Source organism: Salmo trutta, chromosome 2 (assembly GCF_901001165.1).
Source record: "Salmo trutta chromosome 2, fSalTru1.1, whole genome shotgun sequence".
Lineage (NCBI taxonomy): Eukaryota > Metazoa > Chordata > Actinopteri > Salmoniformes > Salmonidae > Salmo > Salmo trutta.
Genome location: NC_042958.1, coordinates 49,982,076 through 49,996,859, shown reverse-complemented (window position 1 = coordinate 49,996,859; position 14,784 = coordinate 49,982,076). Strand labels below are relative to the sequence as shown.

The 14,784-nt window shown below is 44.1% G+C and overlaps 1 protein-coding gene across 3 annotated transcripts; it reads right to left on the bottom strand.

Annotated features, from left to right (window-relative positions):
• Positions 1 to 220: 220 nt before the first annotated feature.
• Positions 221 to 9,854, bottom strand: tdrkh (tudor and KH domain containing). 3 transcript variants are annotated; one of them, XR_003868286.1, is made up of 16 exons: positions 9,744 to 9,854; positions 8,752 to 8,884; positions 7,287 to 7,444; positions 7,111 to 7,199; positions 6,186 to 6,402; positions 5,921 to 6,057; positions 5,720 to 5,833; positions 5,334 to 5,529; positions 4,957 to 5,123; positions 4,530 to 4,705; positions 4,178 to 4,394; positions 3,911 to 4,021; positions 3,769 to 3,823; positions 1,361 to 2,536; positions 1,041 to 1,117; positions 221 to 822 (listed from the first exon to the last, which is right to left on the bottom strand). XR_003868286.1 is itself a non-coding variant. In XM_029704021.1 (14 exons), exons 1-13 carry the CDS (start codon positions 8,377 to 8,379, stop codon positions 1,062 to 1,064), a joined length of 1,767 nt encoding a protein of 588 aa, XP_029559881.1. In that variant the 5' UTR covers positions 8,380 to 8,698; the 3' UTR covers positions 221 to 822; positions 1,041 to 1,061. The 3 variants fall into 3 exon arrangements, 1 of the variants encoding a protein (XP_029559881.1); XR_003868284.1 differs by having other exon boundaries at positions 8,752 to 8,794; XM_029704021.1 differs by lacking the exons at positions 1,361 to 2,536; positions 8,752 to 8,884; positions 9,744 to 9,854 and adding an exon at positions 8,306 to 8,698.
• Positions 9,855 to 14,784: the final 4,930 nt, after the last annotated feature.

Below are 14,784 nucleotides of genomic sequence, written 5' to 3'. Positions count from 1 at the left end.
CCCACTCTGCTGTGATTGGTCAGTGCTGAACGACAAGACACAGAAACAAAACAAAGTGTACATAGTCAACCCTACTTTCATTACATATTAGTAAGTGACCACCATTTTCAATAGTAAAAGTAAAAAGATCAAAGTGACCTGCCAAAATGTTCGTAGTCAAAAAGACAAGGCACAGCTATACTTTGAATTCAAATCAGCAAATAATTTGACATTTAACATATTTAAGTGTAATATATCTTTATTCTCACAACATAAAACTGAAGCACAATATTACAGAGGCTTACATTTTAATTTACAGATTGATTTTGTTCTAACAGCCACAATCACCTAATATAGGGCTCGAATGGCTCATATCACAGTGCTTTATCTTAAACAATACTGGCATTCGGCTTCTTTTTCTCCATCTCGTCTCCTCAGCAACTTAAACAATAAACACATAGCAGCACAAGGCATAACTGCATGAAAGGCATAAGGGAATTACCAAAAATCAACCCGTATTGGGGAAAGACAACAGTTCAATGAAATTGGCTGCATTCCAAATCGACCTCTAACCATTCCAGTAGATCAGTAGTGATCGGATAGGTTCAGACCACATGGTAAGTGGTTCACCTTGCCCGCTGAGGTTTTGCAAAAATTGTTATCATCCAATTGTTTCAAATAAACATAAAATGCCAAGGAGTATGGGGCTAATGGACCATTTGGGATTCAGCATTAGTCAAGTAAGGCTTCTTGAAGAGGGTGAGGGGGTTGGTGACGTGGGGGTTGGTGTCCACTTCATAACATGGAGTTGATGCAGAGTGGATGGTCAGTGCTGAAATAAATCTAAGGTGAGAGGGGGAAAAAAATAAATAAAAAAAAAAAAAAAAAAGTTAGTGCAAGACATCCCACTACACACTTCCAATATTAATAAAGACATGTTAACAAAAAGTCAATCGTTTTGAATTTGTATCCATTCATCATTAAAATAAATAGATAAATTACATCAGCGCATATTTAACAAAAACATTACACTACAAAAACCAGGGAAGGGTATACAGAACTTGACATGTCTGTCTTTGGTCTCAGACGAACTCGTCCTCTAGAACATCATCAACGCTTCCTGAGATTGAGGCCACTTCTGTAACAGAAATATAAAAACACGCAATAGGTTAAGTAATAAATAAGCATCGTCATTCTGGCTTCAAATTTAATTCACCACCACATCAGTGAATTGTCCAGAGTGTTCCACGCGACCCCTGATGAACGACAGGAAGTGCCTTGGTGATTCAGAGGAGTGACGCAGGCCCAAAGACACACAATAGCCATGTGACAAATCAACCCTCGTTGTGAAAAGTGGAGTCCCTCTGAAATTCAGCTTTACCTCTGTTTGGGATAGACTCCTTCATAGGTCATAATTCCTGAGGGCTCGCTCTCCTGTCATTTGCTTCAGTGCAGTTGGGCTCCTCGTTGAATTGCTCTGAGGTTTGCAGACCACTCCTCTGATGCGGTGGCCGCTCAGCAATACCCAATCTTCCACTCTCCGTCCCAACCTCCTCTGGTGAAAGGAATCCCGCTGAAGGTTCGTTCCTGTTTTCAGACCCTGCCTCCTTCCCAAGTGGACTCTTCACTTCCTCCATCTCGTGTTCGTCCAGTCGGTTTCTCTGTTCCTCAGTCTTCTCATTCATTCCAGCTTGGCTTTCCAGGGTATTCATGTCCATTGCCTCCTCAGAGAGGTGGAATTGTAGTCTTGTTGCTTTCCTCTTCCTCTGTGGGTTGCCACCATCAACATTAGGGTAGGATACAGCCTGACCCTTCACCCAAGCAGGCGCCACTGACCCCATATAGATAATATCACTCCCACTGCTACTGAAACTACTGCTGCCAACTACAACCACACTAGGACTTTCAGTGTCATCTTCACCACCCCCATGCCTGCCCTCTTCCAGCCACGCGTGCCTCTGTGTGGAGGAGGTAGGAGTGGAACCAATGCTGATGGCCCCCTCACTGTTCTGCTCCTCGTCCACTTCCTCTTCCAGACTGTCACCTCTAGTCGACCACCAAGTTGAATTTCCCCCAGTTGTCTCCACTTCTCCGGAAGACGAGGTTACGTCACATTCCTCATCCCCGTCATAACTGGAGCCCTCCAGGAAGACGTTGTCACTCAGCGTGACCGAATCCAACACAGAGGTCACAACCTCCAGAGGCAACGAGGAAGTAGATGAAGAGGTACAGGAGGACATAGGAAGTGTGTGTGTGAGTTGCAGCTGGGGCACTGAGAAGCTGTAGAGGTTGGTGGTTCGGTTGAGTGTGTTACAGCGCTCGCCCGGGACCTGGTGGTCTGGGGAGAGGGGGTGTTCAGAGGGGCTGGGGGACTCCAGGATGTGGGAGACCAGGTCCACCAGGGCTCGCTGGGCCGGGGTGGAGTGGATCAGCCCAAAGCCAAACCCAGAGGGGCCGTCATCAACATCAGCCCGCTGCAGCTCCAGAGGGCTCAGAGAGCCTGAGAATGAGCTGGCCACACCATCAAACACCCACTCTTCATTCTGATGGCCTGTAACTTAAAACATGTGTCGCCAAAAGGAGTTGGTCACACTGCGAATAGAGAAAACACCTGGGGACAACGGTTTGATTTTCTAGGGCCGTGTTTAGGGCCTTGGCGGTCACGGAATTTCATCAGCCGGTGACTGTCAAGCAAATAAGTGTCAGTCTCAAGGTAATTGACATACACATTTAGCATCTCCTGGCTTCCACACAGCCTACAAGCCATTTTAAAAATTCTAATAAATCCATGTAATATAGCCTACACCTTCACAATACATCCATTATTATTATTTTAGACATGCCTAATGAAGCATGACATGAAGAAAATGTCTATTTCAGAAGAACAGAATAGCATACTTTTAGTTGTCCTTATGTTAGGTCCTGATGTGGCTATGCCAAATGGCTGTGGGCTACACTAGTTCATTTACCAGACAAGATTTGTTTAGAATTCCATGGCATTATTTTATAGTATGAAGAATACAATTTAACAAAGCTGAATAAAATATTAATATTTTCTCCAAACAGTGCACATTCTGTGTTGAGCGGTTAACAAAGAAATAGGTATTCCTATATGCTTAAACTTAGTTAATGTAACTTTCTACAAATGTTGGGCTGTGTTTTAATACATTGTAAGGCTGCATGAGACTAATCATGATTTGAAAGAAGTCACTTGAAAAGGCATGAGCTCTGCTTTGTTTTTTTGCTCAGGCTGTAACACAATCCAGTAGCCTCAGGACGCTTTCCCTTTGGATAATTTTCATGCATGCTAGGTAGGCTATACTGCTGTTGTAAAGAAGCAATGTGCTTAATATTAGGAAAGTTGATAAATAAATATAGTAGGCCTATAGAAAGCTGATGGGATCCTCTTTATATTAGCAGCCATCATTCAGTTTTTTCCTCAATTGCACAGCCTATAGAAATATTGAGCAACATTTGCATTGATGTCACAGTGATTAGAGGGACAATAGAGTGCTGCGTACCAGGCAGTTAGTAGCCTACCAAACTTGCTAATGACCAGCAGCAGCATCAGAGCTTAGAGAAGCCTAATTACATGTGGAATTTGACTGCCTTCATGACTCGTGACCGCCAAATAAACAGTCACCGCAACAGCCCTAGTCATGTTCAATAAAGCGAATAAATGCATTGAAAAAGAACATGAAAGTAAGTTATTTCACTCAGGTAGAACATAATCCATTGAAATGTTTTTGTTGATTTACCTACTGAATGGAACCCTCAGTGTATACCCACCTGATAAGCTGATGCAGGACAGGCTTAGCTCCGACGTGGCTCCAGTCACGTCATCCTAAAAAGAACACAGAAGTCATATAGTTCTGTACTTGAAATCTTCATCTCTAATTGATGGTCCCTCTCCTCTGCCTGGTGTTCTTACCAGCATCCTCTGTAGCGTTCCAGGGTCGTCCCTGTCGCCACTCCCGTTCCCATTATCCTGGCTAGGTACAGCATGGCCCAGACTCACCATCTCCCCTCCTAGATCTACAGCCTGACAGAGACACCACCAGATCAGGAAGTTCAAATGTTGACAATCATAGGGGGAGAAAAAAGTATGACAGAGAGAATTTAAGAGCCTGAGAGGGAAAGAAAGTGAGTGAATGAGTGATAGTTGAGACAGACATTTCCATCCTAGTCCAGTACTGACCTTGCCCTCGGTGTTGTCGTAGAGCTGTACACTTGGCCAAGAGGAGACCTCAGAGTGGGTGTAACTGCACAGTTTGGCCAGCAGGGGTCTCCACTCGGCAACATACGTCAGGCGCTCAAAGTCGTCCAGGGCTTGGTCGCTCCACACCTCACCTGCCGGGTTGACTCCAGCTAAGCTGCACTCGATGGCCTGGAATGGTAGGCTGAGAAAGTCACTTCTAGAAGGGGCATGAGAGAAGACAAAACAGAACATTAGCCAAAGAGCCATTAGAGAAAGCTTTCATCTATTATTTATTAAGACCTAAATACAATGAGTGCTGGACTGTATTGTCCAGCTCTTTCTGACCCCTCACCTCATACTCCGGAGACTATCCCTGGGTAGTTCTCCATTGTCCCCAAAGTCGACATAGTAGAGGTCCACCAGTCCAGAGCCAATCATCCCCAGGACCCTCGCCCTGTTCCAGGTGCCATAGTCCCGGTACGGAGCTGCCACGATGTCCCCCACCACGATGGTCTCCACTCGCTGCTCCTGGAGGAGTAACACAAGGGACTCAACACTACAGACAATCTTATAGAAAGTGTAAAAACATTTCTCTGCAATGTAGAATAGAATGGTGTTTAGAGAGGACTATTTCAATGGTTATTTTAGGCGGGATCTAGACAGTCGTGTTCATTGGGGCACGCAACGGGAAACAAATGTGCATGTCTTATTGGACAAGACAAAAATAGTCCCTTCCTGTTTGTCTGTTTGGTATCTAAAGAACACAAGCAATGACTGACCTGCAGGGTGCCGTTGTTGTAGAAGCGGCTCATCTCGGCAGTAAGTTTGTCCAGCTGGAGGGAGCGGACCCCCAGGATCTGGATCCAGAAGTGGTGGGGGTTCTCTGACGCTGATACATACACCTCCAGGTGCTCATCTGGCTGGAAGCTCAGGTCTGGACTGGGGACTGGATGAGAGATATATATATTTGAGAGAAAATATGAACATGCACACCACTACATAGTCTGTGTTGCAGAGAATAGGAAAACTCATTACGTAGTCAATGATTTAGGAATATAGCAGTGTCAATGGGAGAGCACCAGTATTCATCTCAGTATTGTACAGCCAATTTCAAAATGGCTACAAATATCCCAAAAGTCAGAACATCAAAACTTACTTTCAAATTTAGAAACATCTGATAGAGAGTCAGGCGACAGAAGATCATCATCCTCCTCTCGTGCCTCTGTAGCCAGCTGTACCGCCTCTCCTCTAGCCTGGGCAAGGGCTCCCACTGCGGTCTGGACACCATTAGCATGGACTATCCCCCCTTCCTCCATCCAGAGAGGTCGTGGAGCCTCCTCCAGCTTCAGCTCCTGTGTAGGTTTGATCTCAGTGACAACTTTATAGTGACAGAGTAGAGTCCATACAGCCAGATGCTCTAATACACCCCTATACAGGTTAACCATTAAAGGAATGTGTTAGAGCATCAGGGTGTATGGGCCACTACATAACTACTATAGCAGGACTTCTGCAGTCCAGAAAAGTGACGTGTTGGACCTTTACCTCTGACCTCTGACCCTGGGGCTCAAAGGGTCTTCGTTTCTGGCGCAGGGCCGAGGACTGGGTAATCCTCCTCCTAACAGCCTCATCCTCAAATACCTTCTCTAGGATGAGCTCCTATGAGAAGAATTAACATGACATTGTTTAAGTGTTAGGTACATAGCTGTACATAACACTGCCGAAGACAGGCATTCTTGCCCTCACCTTGGCCTGTCTGACCTCCAGTCTCGTCCCTGTGACAGACACCTTGCCCTTCTCTAGGCCCCGCCCCCTCTCCCTGGGACATACGACTCTTGCTCCTGTTGTCCTGGTAATGAGCTTCAGAGACTCCCCTCCACGACCTGAAGCACAGAGCAATATAATTCAATCATTCATACGATTTATATCTATGAAACGGTGTGAAATGGAACATAAGTCTTTTAACCTACACATGGCAGTTTTCTACAGACATCTAGAAAATCCTCTTTACCTATGATGCGTCCGAAGGCGGTCTGAGGCACCTCCATGACGTCAGTGGTGGTCTCCCAGTCTGTGGCCAGGTTCTCCAGGGCACACCTGGCCAGCAGCACCTGCTGAGGTGAGCCCTGCAGCAGGAAACACACTGAATTCTGGTAACTTTGCTCCCCCTCCCCTGCCTGCGAAGACTCAGAGAGCACCCTCACGCGGGCACTGGACTTCTGCATCACCTGGATGCAGGGAGAAAGAGGGACAAGTTGGAAGAGACCCTCCACAAGGCACTACAGAATACTTTATCACACAGAGCCTGACAACAATTTGCCTGGTACGGCAATTGCTCGACCTCTGACCGCAAGGCACTACAGAGGGTAGTGCGTACGGCCCAGTACATCACTAGGGCAAAGCTGCCTGCCATCCAGGACCTCTACACCAGGCGGTGTCAGAGGAAGGCCCTAAAAATTGTCAAAGACCCCAGCCACCCCAGTCATAGACTGTTCTCTCTACTACCGCATGGCAAGCGGTACCGGAGTGCCAAGTCTAGGACAAAAAGGCTTCTCAACAGTTTTTACCCCCAAACCATAAGACTCCTGAACAGGTAATCAAATGGCTACCCTGACTATTTGCATTGTGTCCCCCCCCTTTTACGCTGCTGTTACTCTGTTTATCATACATGCATAGTCACTTTAACTATACATTCATGTACATACTACCTCAATCAGCCTGAATAACTGGTGTCTGTATGTAGCATGTCTTTTTACTGTTGTTTTATTTCTTTACCTACCTATTGTTCACCTAATACCTTTTTTGCACTATTGGTTAGAGCCTGTAAGTAAGCATTTCACTGTAAGGTCTACACCTGTTGTATTCGGCGCATGTGACAAATAAACTGATTTGAAATAGTAAGACAGCCAGGTCAAGTGGGCTGGTAGGACACTGACCAGGTCCAGGAAGGAGGCTTGGTACTTGGTAATGTTCCTGTATACCTCCAGAGGTACTGACATCCTGGACTCGGTGTTAGCCAGCGGAGCTGTAAATAAAAAAATAAAGACATCACTTCCATAATCCATAGTGTAATAGAGAAGGTTATCTAGTACCAAGAAGACGCAAGACTCACAGCTGGTGCTTTTGATTTGTCGGTAGACGATGTATCCCACCGTCGCTCCTACAGACAGCCCCGCTGCCAGAGCCACAACTTTACCAGAGCACAGGGTGCTCTTAGGCCCCTCCCTCACTGCCTCCATCACACGCCGCGTGCCCAGGGAGAGACTCCACCTACACAAGGCATGTTACATCAGACACCACTTAGACAAGTAGAACACGAACACGTCATAATTCAGAATACCTAGACAGGCACAACATCAGATTCCACCTGAAACGCACGTGTTAAATCTCCTCCTGACAGTGGCGTCCATTCCCACATGACACATTCGCTGTTGGAAACTGCACATCCTGAAAGCTCCATAGAAGCCATGCAGTGAAAATGCGAGCGCACAAGCCAGTTGGCTAAATGATATTTACCATTGAAATTTGTAAAATAAAAATAGTTCTTCCAAAGTAAGAGAACAGGGAATAACACAATTTTCCTCAACATCTATACCGTGGAGATAGGAATGTGAAGCTATCGCCCCGCTAGTCTGATCCCTGATGTAGACTACTGCATTCTTTCAGATCCAACCAACACACACAATAGTAACTGATGTGATTAGCCGCTGAGCACGAACACACACAAAGCACTGTTCAGCCATAGGGCAGAGAGCATAACTGCCTTTGCCTCAGCCCAGAGTGGTGGCTGCAGACAGAAGCTAACCTAGACGTGCTGTTAGCTGTGCAACAAACACCACAGTTGGGCCAGCTCAACTCCTGCCTTTAGAAGTAGACTACATGGGGCCCGAAACACTATACAGAAAAATATGTCCATCGTTCTAATCTTCATAACTGGTCCAGGTCCATTAATGTTAATGCGTTTGCTGCAATAGGACAGGACTGGGGAGGAGACTATACTGTAGAACTGAAAGGATTTGGAGTCGGTTTTGGGGCATACGTAACCCAACAGTGTGGTGTATATGACCCACTCAGGCCTGAGGCAGCTGTAGCGGTCCCACCATGCAGACTGAGGCGTGTGTGTCATCTCACTGTGACAGGATGGCCCGCGGGCTGTAGTTCAGAAACACCTGGGACTGAGAGATCCCCAGGTTCCCCACGTCCATCTTGGCAACCCAAACAATGTCACTCCTCTAGAATTTGGGTTCTTTTGAGTTCACCAACAAGGAGAATTGACAGACAGGTAAGAGGTTATCAGAGAGTGGCTCATTTTACAGCAAAAATAATGTATGAGGCACCATCTAGAGACGTAGAGACCTGCTTGCAACTGTGGAAAGGACAAAGTTTGATCATAAACTCATGCTGAGCTGGACCATTGGTTGGAATTTGGCTGAATGTCAGTGACCCTGCTGTATGCAGGAAGCTAGCTTGCCTAATAAAAAAAAAATAAAAAAAATCAGACTGATGGTAATTGGTATATAGTCTGAAACAAAGCACTTACAAGCCAGAATGTTGAATAAAATTACATTTGTACTTACTCTACTGGCTCTCTGCGGGGTTGGTCCTTCAGCTGGTCGAAATCTGAGACAATATCCACAGGAAACTTTTTAGAGCACCAGTACTGATGTTGAAATGGCTATCACCTGACATGGGCAATACCATGCAAAACACCTGCAAGACATTAGTATGCATGCACATCCAAATTGTGCACGTGCCTTAGGTCATGAGAAAACATCTTGAGTACCACAGAGACCCGAATATTGAAGTGGGTCCAACCTCACGGACAATCGGCAGAGTATGTTCAAATATAATTGTGTTCAGAATTAAAAATAGCTAAACGTAACTTGTCTATGTAAGATGTGCGTGACTACGCTGTACAGGCAACGGAAAGCATCGCCACTAGGTACCGCTGCAGCAATTAATCCGTAGTACTCAAATGTACAGCGTCGTGTAAAACAATTAACTCCGGAGACCACAAGCGAAGATGCTAGCGTAGAGAACCCGGTTTTCAACCAGGACGTTCAAAATAAGCTAACATTCTTTACATTTCCTATGAGACATATGCTCAAGTTACATGCGGATGCAACGAATTATTTCCTTTCAGGCGGCAGTCATTGATTGCAATGGAGAAGTCCGCAACGTTACGTTTGGAGTGCCGCACTAGGCTGTGATGCGTTCTGTGTACCACATGCGTTCAATATTTTCAACTCGTGCGTTGCTTTATGGTGCGGTGGTAAACGGAAGTACAGACTCTAACTAGCTAGCTTTTAACTAGTTGAAAAGCGAAACACATGTACGGCAAATGCGGACTACACATCCGTCAAAACAAAAAAAACGCATATACATCGAGCAGTGACCGTTAAGAACGCAGTGTACCGACGTTCGATAGCTAGCTTGTTCGCTCACTCAGAATGAGGTCCCAAGTCATTTGGTACAAGCGGAGTCGCAGTGACATTGTCTAGCAGCATTCGATATGTCAAACATGATCATTAAAAGCAATCAAAACTAGTTAGTTATCGTTGACACTTACAAAAACACCTTCTCGTCGTTTGACCGCTCTGCAAAAATCTTCCCCGTTCCAAATCGACGTACGTAATGTTATTTCAAGGAACACTCAATGCTTTTGATTAAGAATCCGAATACTGGTAATTTCAGCCAATCACAGCCGAGGTTCTCGGTTGGTCATGCTTTGGGGGAAGAGCTGTGGCCTAAAGTAACCAATCACCAATCAAATTATAAATTGTCCTCTACAACGTGAATTGATGTTGCAGAAAAAACAATGAAACAAATATATTGTTATTGCCTTGCTGGAAGATCCACTCGTGGGCAAGTTTTAGCCTCCTGGCAGAGGTAACCGAGGCTAAAATGTCCTGATGCTGGGTAAAGTGCACAAACAAAATCTCTTTCTCTGAGCAATTGTAGTAGTATAAAATCTGTATTTTTTTTTGCATACAATATAGCTCAATATTTGTGTTATTTATTTTTGTCTTTTTTGCTCATTTTTTTTATCAAGGGTGACAATTTTTGACCTGACTGTAGGATGATTGGGCAGTGATGGCCTTTAATTTTCATCCAAGACCTATAAATCATGAGGTTTCAGTGGCGATTTTATTTTGGTGGGGCAAAATAAAAAAAATGTGGGATGCATGCCAGCAAACCCACAACAACACTAAACAATACATTAATTGCACTATAACGGTGACAAACGGTGCCCACAAACTGTTAGAGCCTACATAAAGCTGTCCCAATAGCAGAGTCCCACAGCAGTCCCAACACCTTACCACTGCTACACCTGGCTATCAGAGGAGCCTTGTCTGTCAGCGAACAGTTAATTCAGCCTCATTTACTGCCTTTAAAAAAAACAGATGAAATGGCTGACTTGCTTAAAAACAAATGTGGTTTCTGCTGACAATTGAGATGTACAAACTATGGCATAAGGGGACAACAAGCAGATAAGAGGCAATCTATAATTCCGATTAAGACATTAATGAGCGAGCTAGGACGGACATAGCCAATATAATTATTTGTTCAGCACTTTTGAAATGTACAGCGCCAGAATTCAGAACATGGGCCATTCTTACAGTGTTCTCCCTGAACACCAAGTCAGAACCGGAAGATAAATAAAGGGGGCATATAAGCAGACAATGAAAGCTCTTACAATATTCAATGATTACATTTCTCAAAAACAGGTTATAGGCTACATGTGCACCACCAAGTCAGAACAGTAGGCAAAATTAAGAGGTGAAAATAGACCAAATTATTAGGGTGAGGCACATAGGCTACTAACAGCTTACTACACAACATACACTTAGTATTACTTTCTTAGCTACAGTATACATATCTCCCTGGCATATTACATCATTTATGCAGCAGCATACAATACATTTTTGGACTCACCTTGTTGTGCTGTGCTCACTTGAACAGGAAGGTGGCGCGGCGGTCCTTCGTGGGAACATTTTGTCGTCAAACTTTGTCATCAAAGTCTGGCATTCTCTGGATTTATTGTGCTTTCAAGTGGGAACTCAATAAAAAAAAGTTGAATCATGATGTCAGTTCCCAGTTGTCTTGAACTCACTAAAGTCCGATTTTGCAGTTCCGAGCAAAGTTGTTTTGAGCCTGGCACAAATCATGCTTCATTGACAGCATGGCCAATGTTGAATGTTTATAATTTTAAACTAGAAAAAGAGACCCTTAATCTAAGACTTGGGACCACACAGCCACTCCACTGAATAGCAGGCTAATGATTGCTTTGCAATGCTTGCAGTTAGCCGCTGATTCCTTCCAAACTACTCATTGTTGAATTTGTGATTTCCGACTTGTGTCATTTTTATGTCCAATGGCCGATGAGCACCGATACGTTTTATCTATAATTTATTTTCATTATTTCTCTTCATATGACAAGGATTAAAAAGGATTTGCCAGTAGCTTGTCGACTTGATGATGGACAGCTAGCTAAGATTTTAAAGGTATGATTTTGACATGATCAGTCCAATCAAAGCTACTGTAGATATAACGTGATCTGACATCATTTTATCTGTGGCCAATGACCTTGAGCCTTCTTGGATGGGAACTTCTAATGTAACTCTATGGCAGCCCCAAAGGGGCTTGAATTTGAGCTCTACCCTTAGACTTTAGCGGTGACGTAGTGTCCCCATGAGTGACAGAACACTGAGCCAATCACGGCACACTGCTCCGTATTTTCTGTTGGCTTGCCCCACCACCACAGAAAGCACTGAGCTAGGCTGAAACACCTGCATTTTAGAGCTGCCTTACTCAAGAACACAAAAAAAGAGACCATGATTGTATGCGGCTTTATTAACTCAATGATATATATTTTTTTACATTGTAAATTGATGTGACACGTATTAATGCCAAAATAACATTCAAAACAAGCCAGCCCAACATTGTTTTTGCAAAAAATGTCGTGCTCTCTGTCCCACCTGCCCTGAATGACGGGTCGCCACTGAGGTTTATATTTTAGTCATTTAGCAGACGCAGAGCGACTTACAGCAGCAGTTAGGTGCCTTGCTCAAAGGCACAACAGATTTTTCACCTAGTCTGTGACCTTTTGGTTACAGGCCCAACGCTGTTAACCACTTTCTGTCCAATCTGTGTACTGTATCAGAGATGAAGAGGCACATCTTTGACTGTACAATGGTACTGTGAAGGCCATAGCTCTGATTTATAGGGTCAGAATACTGGTCTAGATAGTTTTGCGTTAAATAGTTGCTCTCCCATATATTGTTATTCAAAGACGTTTTAATAAGTGCATTCTATAGTCGTTCTCAACATGTCCTTCTCTAAGCCTCAAGCAGCCTGCCTTAATTCTGCACAGAACATCCATTTTGTGTCACAGAGGCCATTGGATGCTTTTAATTTTTGGAATACATATAGCTAGGTGGAATAAATATTTATTTAAAAATACCATATTTATGACTGATTCACATACATTTTTGCACAAAAAAAAACAATTATACATCTTTAAAAAAAATATACATTTATCAAGTCACCAAGTCTCACATTTCAAGTCAATCGACACAAGGTTCAGCTTTACGCATTTTAATATGGACAAAGTTCCAGAGCCTTGGTTGTTCCACCAAAACTGATGTATACCCACCCCAACCAACCCACAGCCCATACCTTCAACACCAACCCAATCCACCTACAGCCCGTATTGCTGTATTGCCTACACTGATCCAGTCCTTTCAGATCTACACATGTCTAGGGGTAGATTTGGGGCTGGGTCGTAGACGAGGGGTAAGTTGGTGTCTAGGGGTCGATTTGGAGCTGGGTCGTAGAAGAGGGGTAAGTAGGTGTCTAGGTCGATCTGTGCAGCGAAAAACACCTGTAGGCCAAGCTCCACTGAGTTCACATTGCATACTCAAACTGAAAGAACCTAAAAAAACTGAAACCATATCATGACCAAGACTGGGCATCGATAAGGTATTATTTATGCATACATTTAAGCAATGAGATATATTAGATACACAAAACTAGTCAAAAGTTTGGACACTCATTCAAGGGCTTAGGGTTAGGGTTTTACATTGTAGAATAGTGAAGACAAACTAATACGGGATCATGTTGTTACCAAAGTATTAAACCAATCAAAATACATTTTATATTTTAGATCCTTCAAAGTAGCCACCCTTTGCCTTGATGACAGCTTTGCACACTTGGCATTCTCTCAACCAGCTTCATGAGACAGTCACCTGGAATGTATTTCAATGCACCTTGTTAATTTGTGGAATTTCTTTCATTCTTGATGCATTTGTGCCAATCAGTTGTGTTGTGACAATGTAGGGGTGGCATACAGATGATAGCCCTATTTGGTAAAAGACCAAGTCCATATCATGGCAAAAGAGAAACAACAGTCCATCATTACTTTAAGACATGAAGGTCAGTCAATCTGGAAGATTAAGAACTTTGAAAGTTTCTTCAAGTGCAGTCACAAAAACCATCAAGCACCATGATGAAACTGGCTCTCATGAGGACGGCCAGAGGAAAGGAAGACCCACAGTTACCTCTGCTGCAGAAGATAAGTTCATTAGAGTTAACTGCACCTCAGATTGCAGTCCAAATAAATGCTTCAGAGTTAAAGTAACAGAAAGCTCAACATCAACTGTTCAGAAGAGACTACGTGAAATCAGGTCTTCATGGTCGAATTGCTGCAAAGAAACCACTACTAAAAGGACACCAATAATAAGAAGAGACTTGCTTGGGCCAAGAAACACGAACAATGGACCGGTGGAAATCGGTCCTTTGGTCTGATGTGTCCAAAGACACAGCGGTGTTCCAACCGCTGTGTCTTTGTGAGACGCAGTGTAGGTGAACAGATGACCTTCGCATGTGTGGTTCCCACCGTGAAGCATGGAGGAAAGGGGGATGCCTTCAACTGAAATGTGTCTTCCGCATTTAATTCAACCCCTCTGAATCAGAGGTGTGGGGGGCTGGAGTCTTCGGTGCCCAGGGAACAGTGGGTAGATCGACAGATTTTTACCATGTCAGCTCAGGGATTTGATCCAGCAACCTTTCGGTTACTGGCCCAACACTCTACCCACTAGGCTACCTGCCGGAGGTGGTGTGATGGTGCTTTGCTGGTGACACTGTCAGTGATATATTTAGAATTCAAGGCACACTTAACCAGCATGGCTACCACAGCATTCTGCAGCGATACGCCATCCCATCTGGTTTGTGCTTAGTGGGATCATAATTTGTTGTTTAACAGGACAATGACCCAACACACCTCCAGGCTGCATAAGGTCTATTTGACCAAGAAGGAGAAGAGTGATGGAGTGCTGCATCAGATGACCTGGCCTCCACAATCACCTGACCTCAACTGAGATGGTTTGAAATGAGTTGGACTGCAGAGTGAAGGAAAAGCAGCCAACAAGTGCTCATTATGTGGGAACACCTTGAAGACTGTTGGAAAAGCATTCCTCATGAAGCTGGTTGAGAGAACACCAAGAGTGTGCAAAGCTGTCATCAAGGCAAAGGGTGGCTACTTTGAAGAATCTAAAATATAAAACATATTTTGATGTGTAACACTTTTTTGGTTACTACATGATTCCATA

Excerpts from the sequence above, each read along its gene's own strand:
- tdrkh (XM_029704021.1), bottom strand. The coding sequence starts at position 8,379 with ATGGACGTGGGGAACCTGGGGATCTCTCAGTCCCAGGTGTTTCTGAAC. Across the intron at positions 7,445-8,305 it reads CCGCGGGCCATCCTGTCACA|GTGGAGTCTCTCCCTGGGCA; the intron begins GTGAGATGACAC and ends TGCCTTGTGTAG. Across the intron at positions 5,124-5,333 it reads AGATGTTTCTAAATTTGAAA|TCCCCAGTCCAGACCTGAGC; the intron begins GTAAGTTTTGAT and ends TCTCTCATCCAG.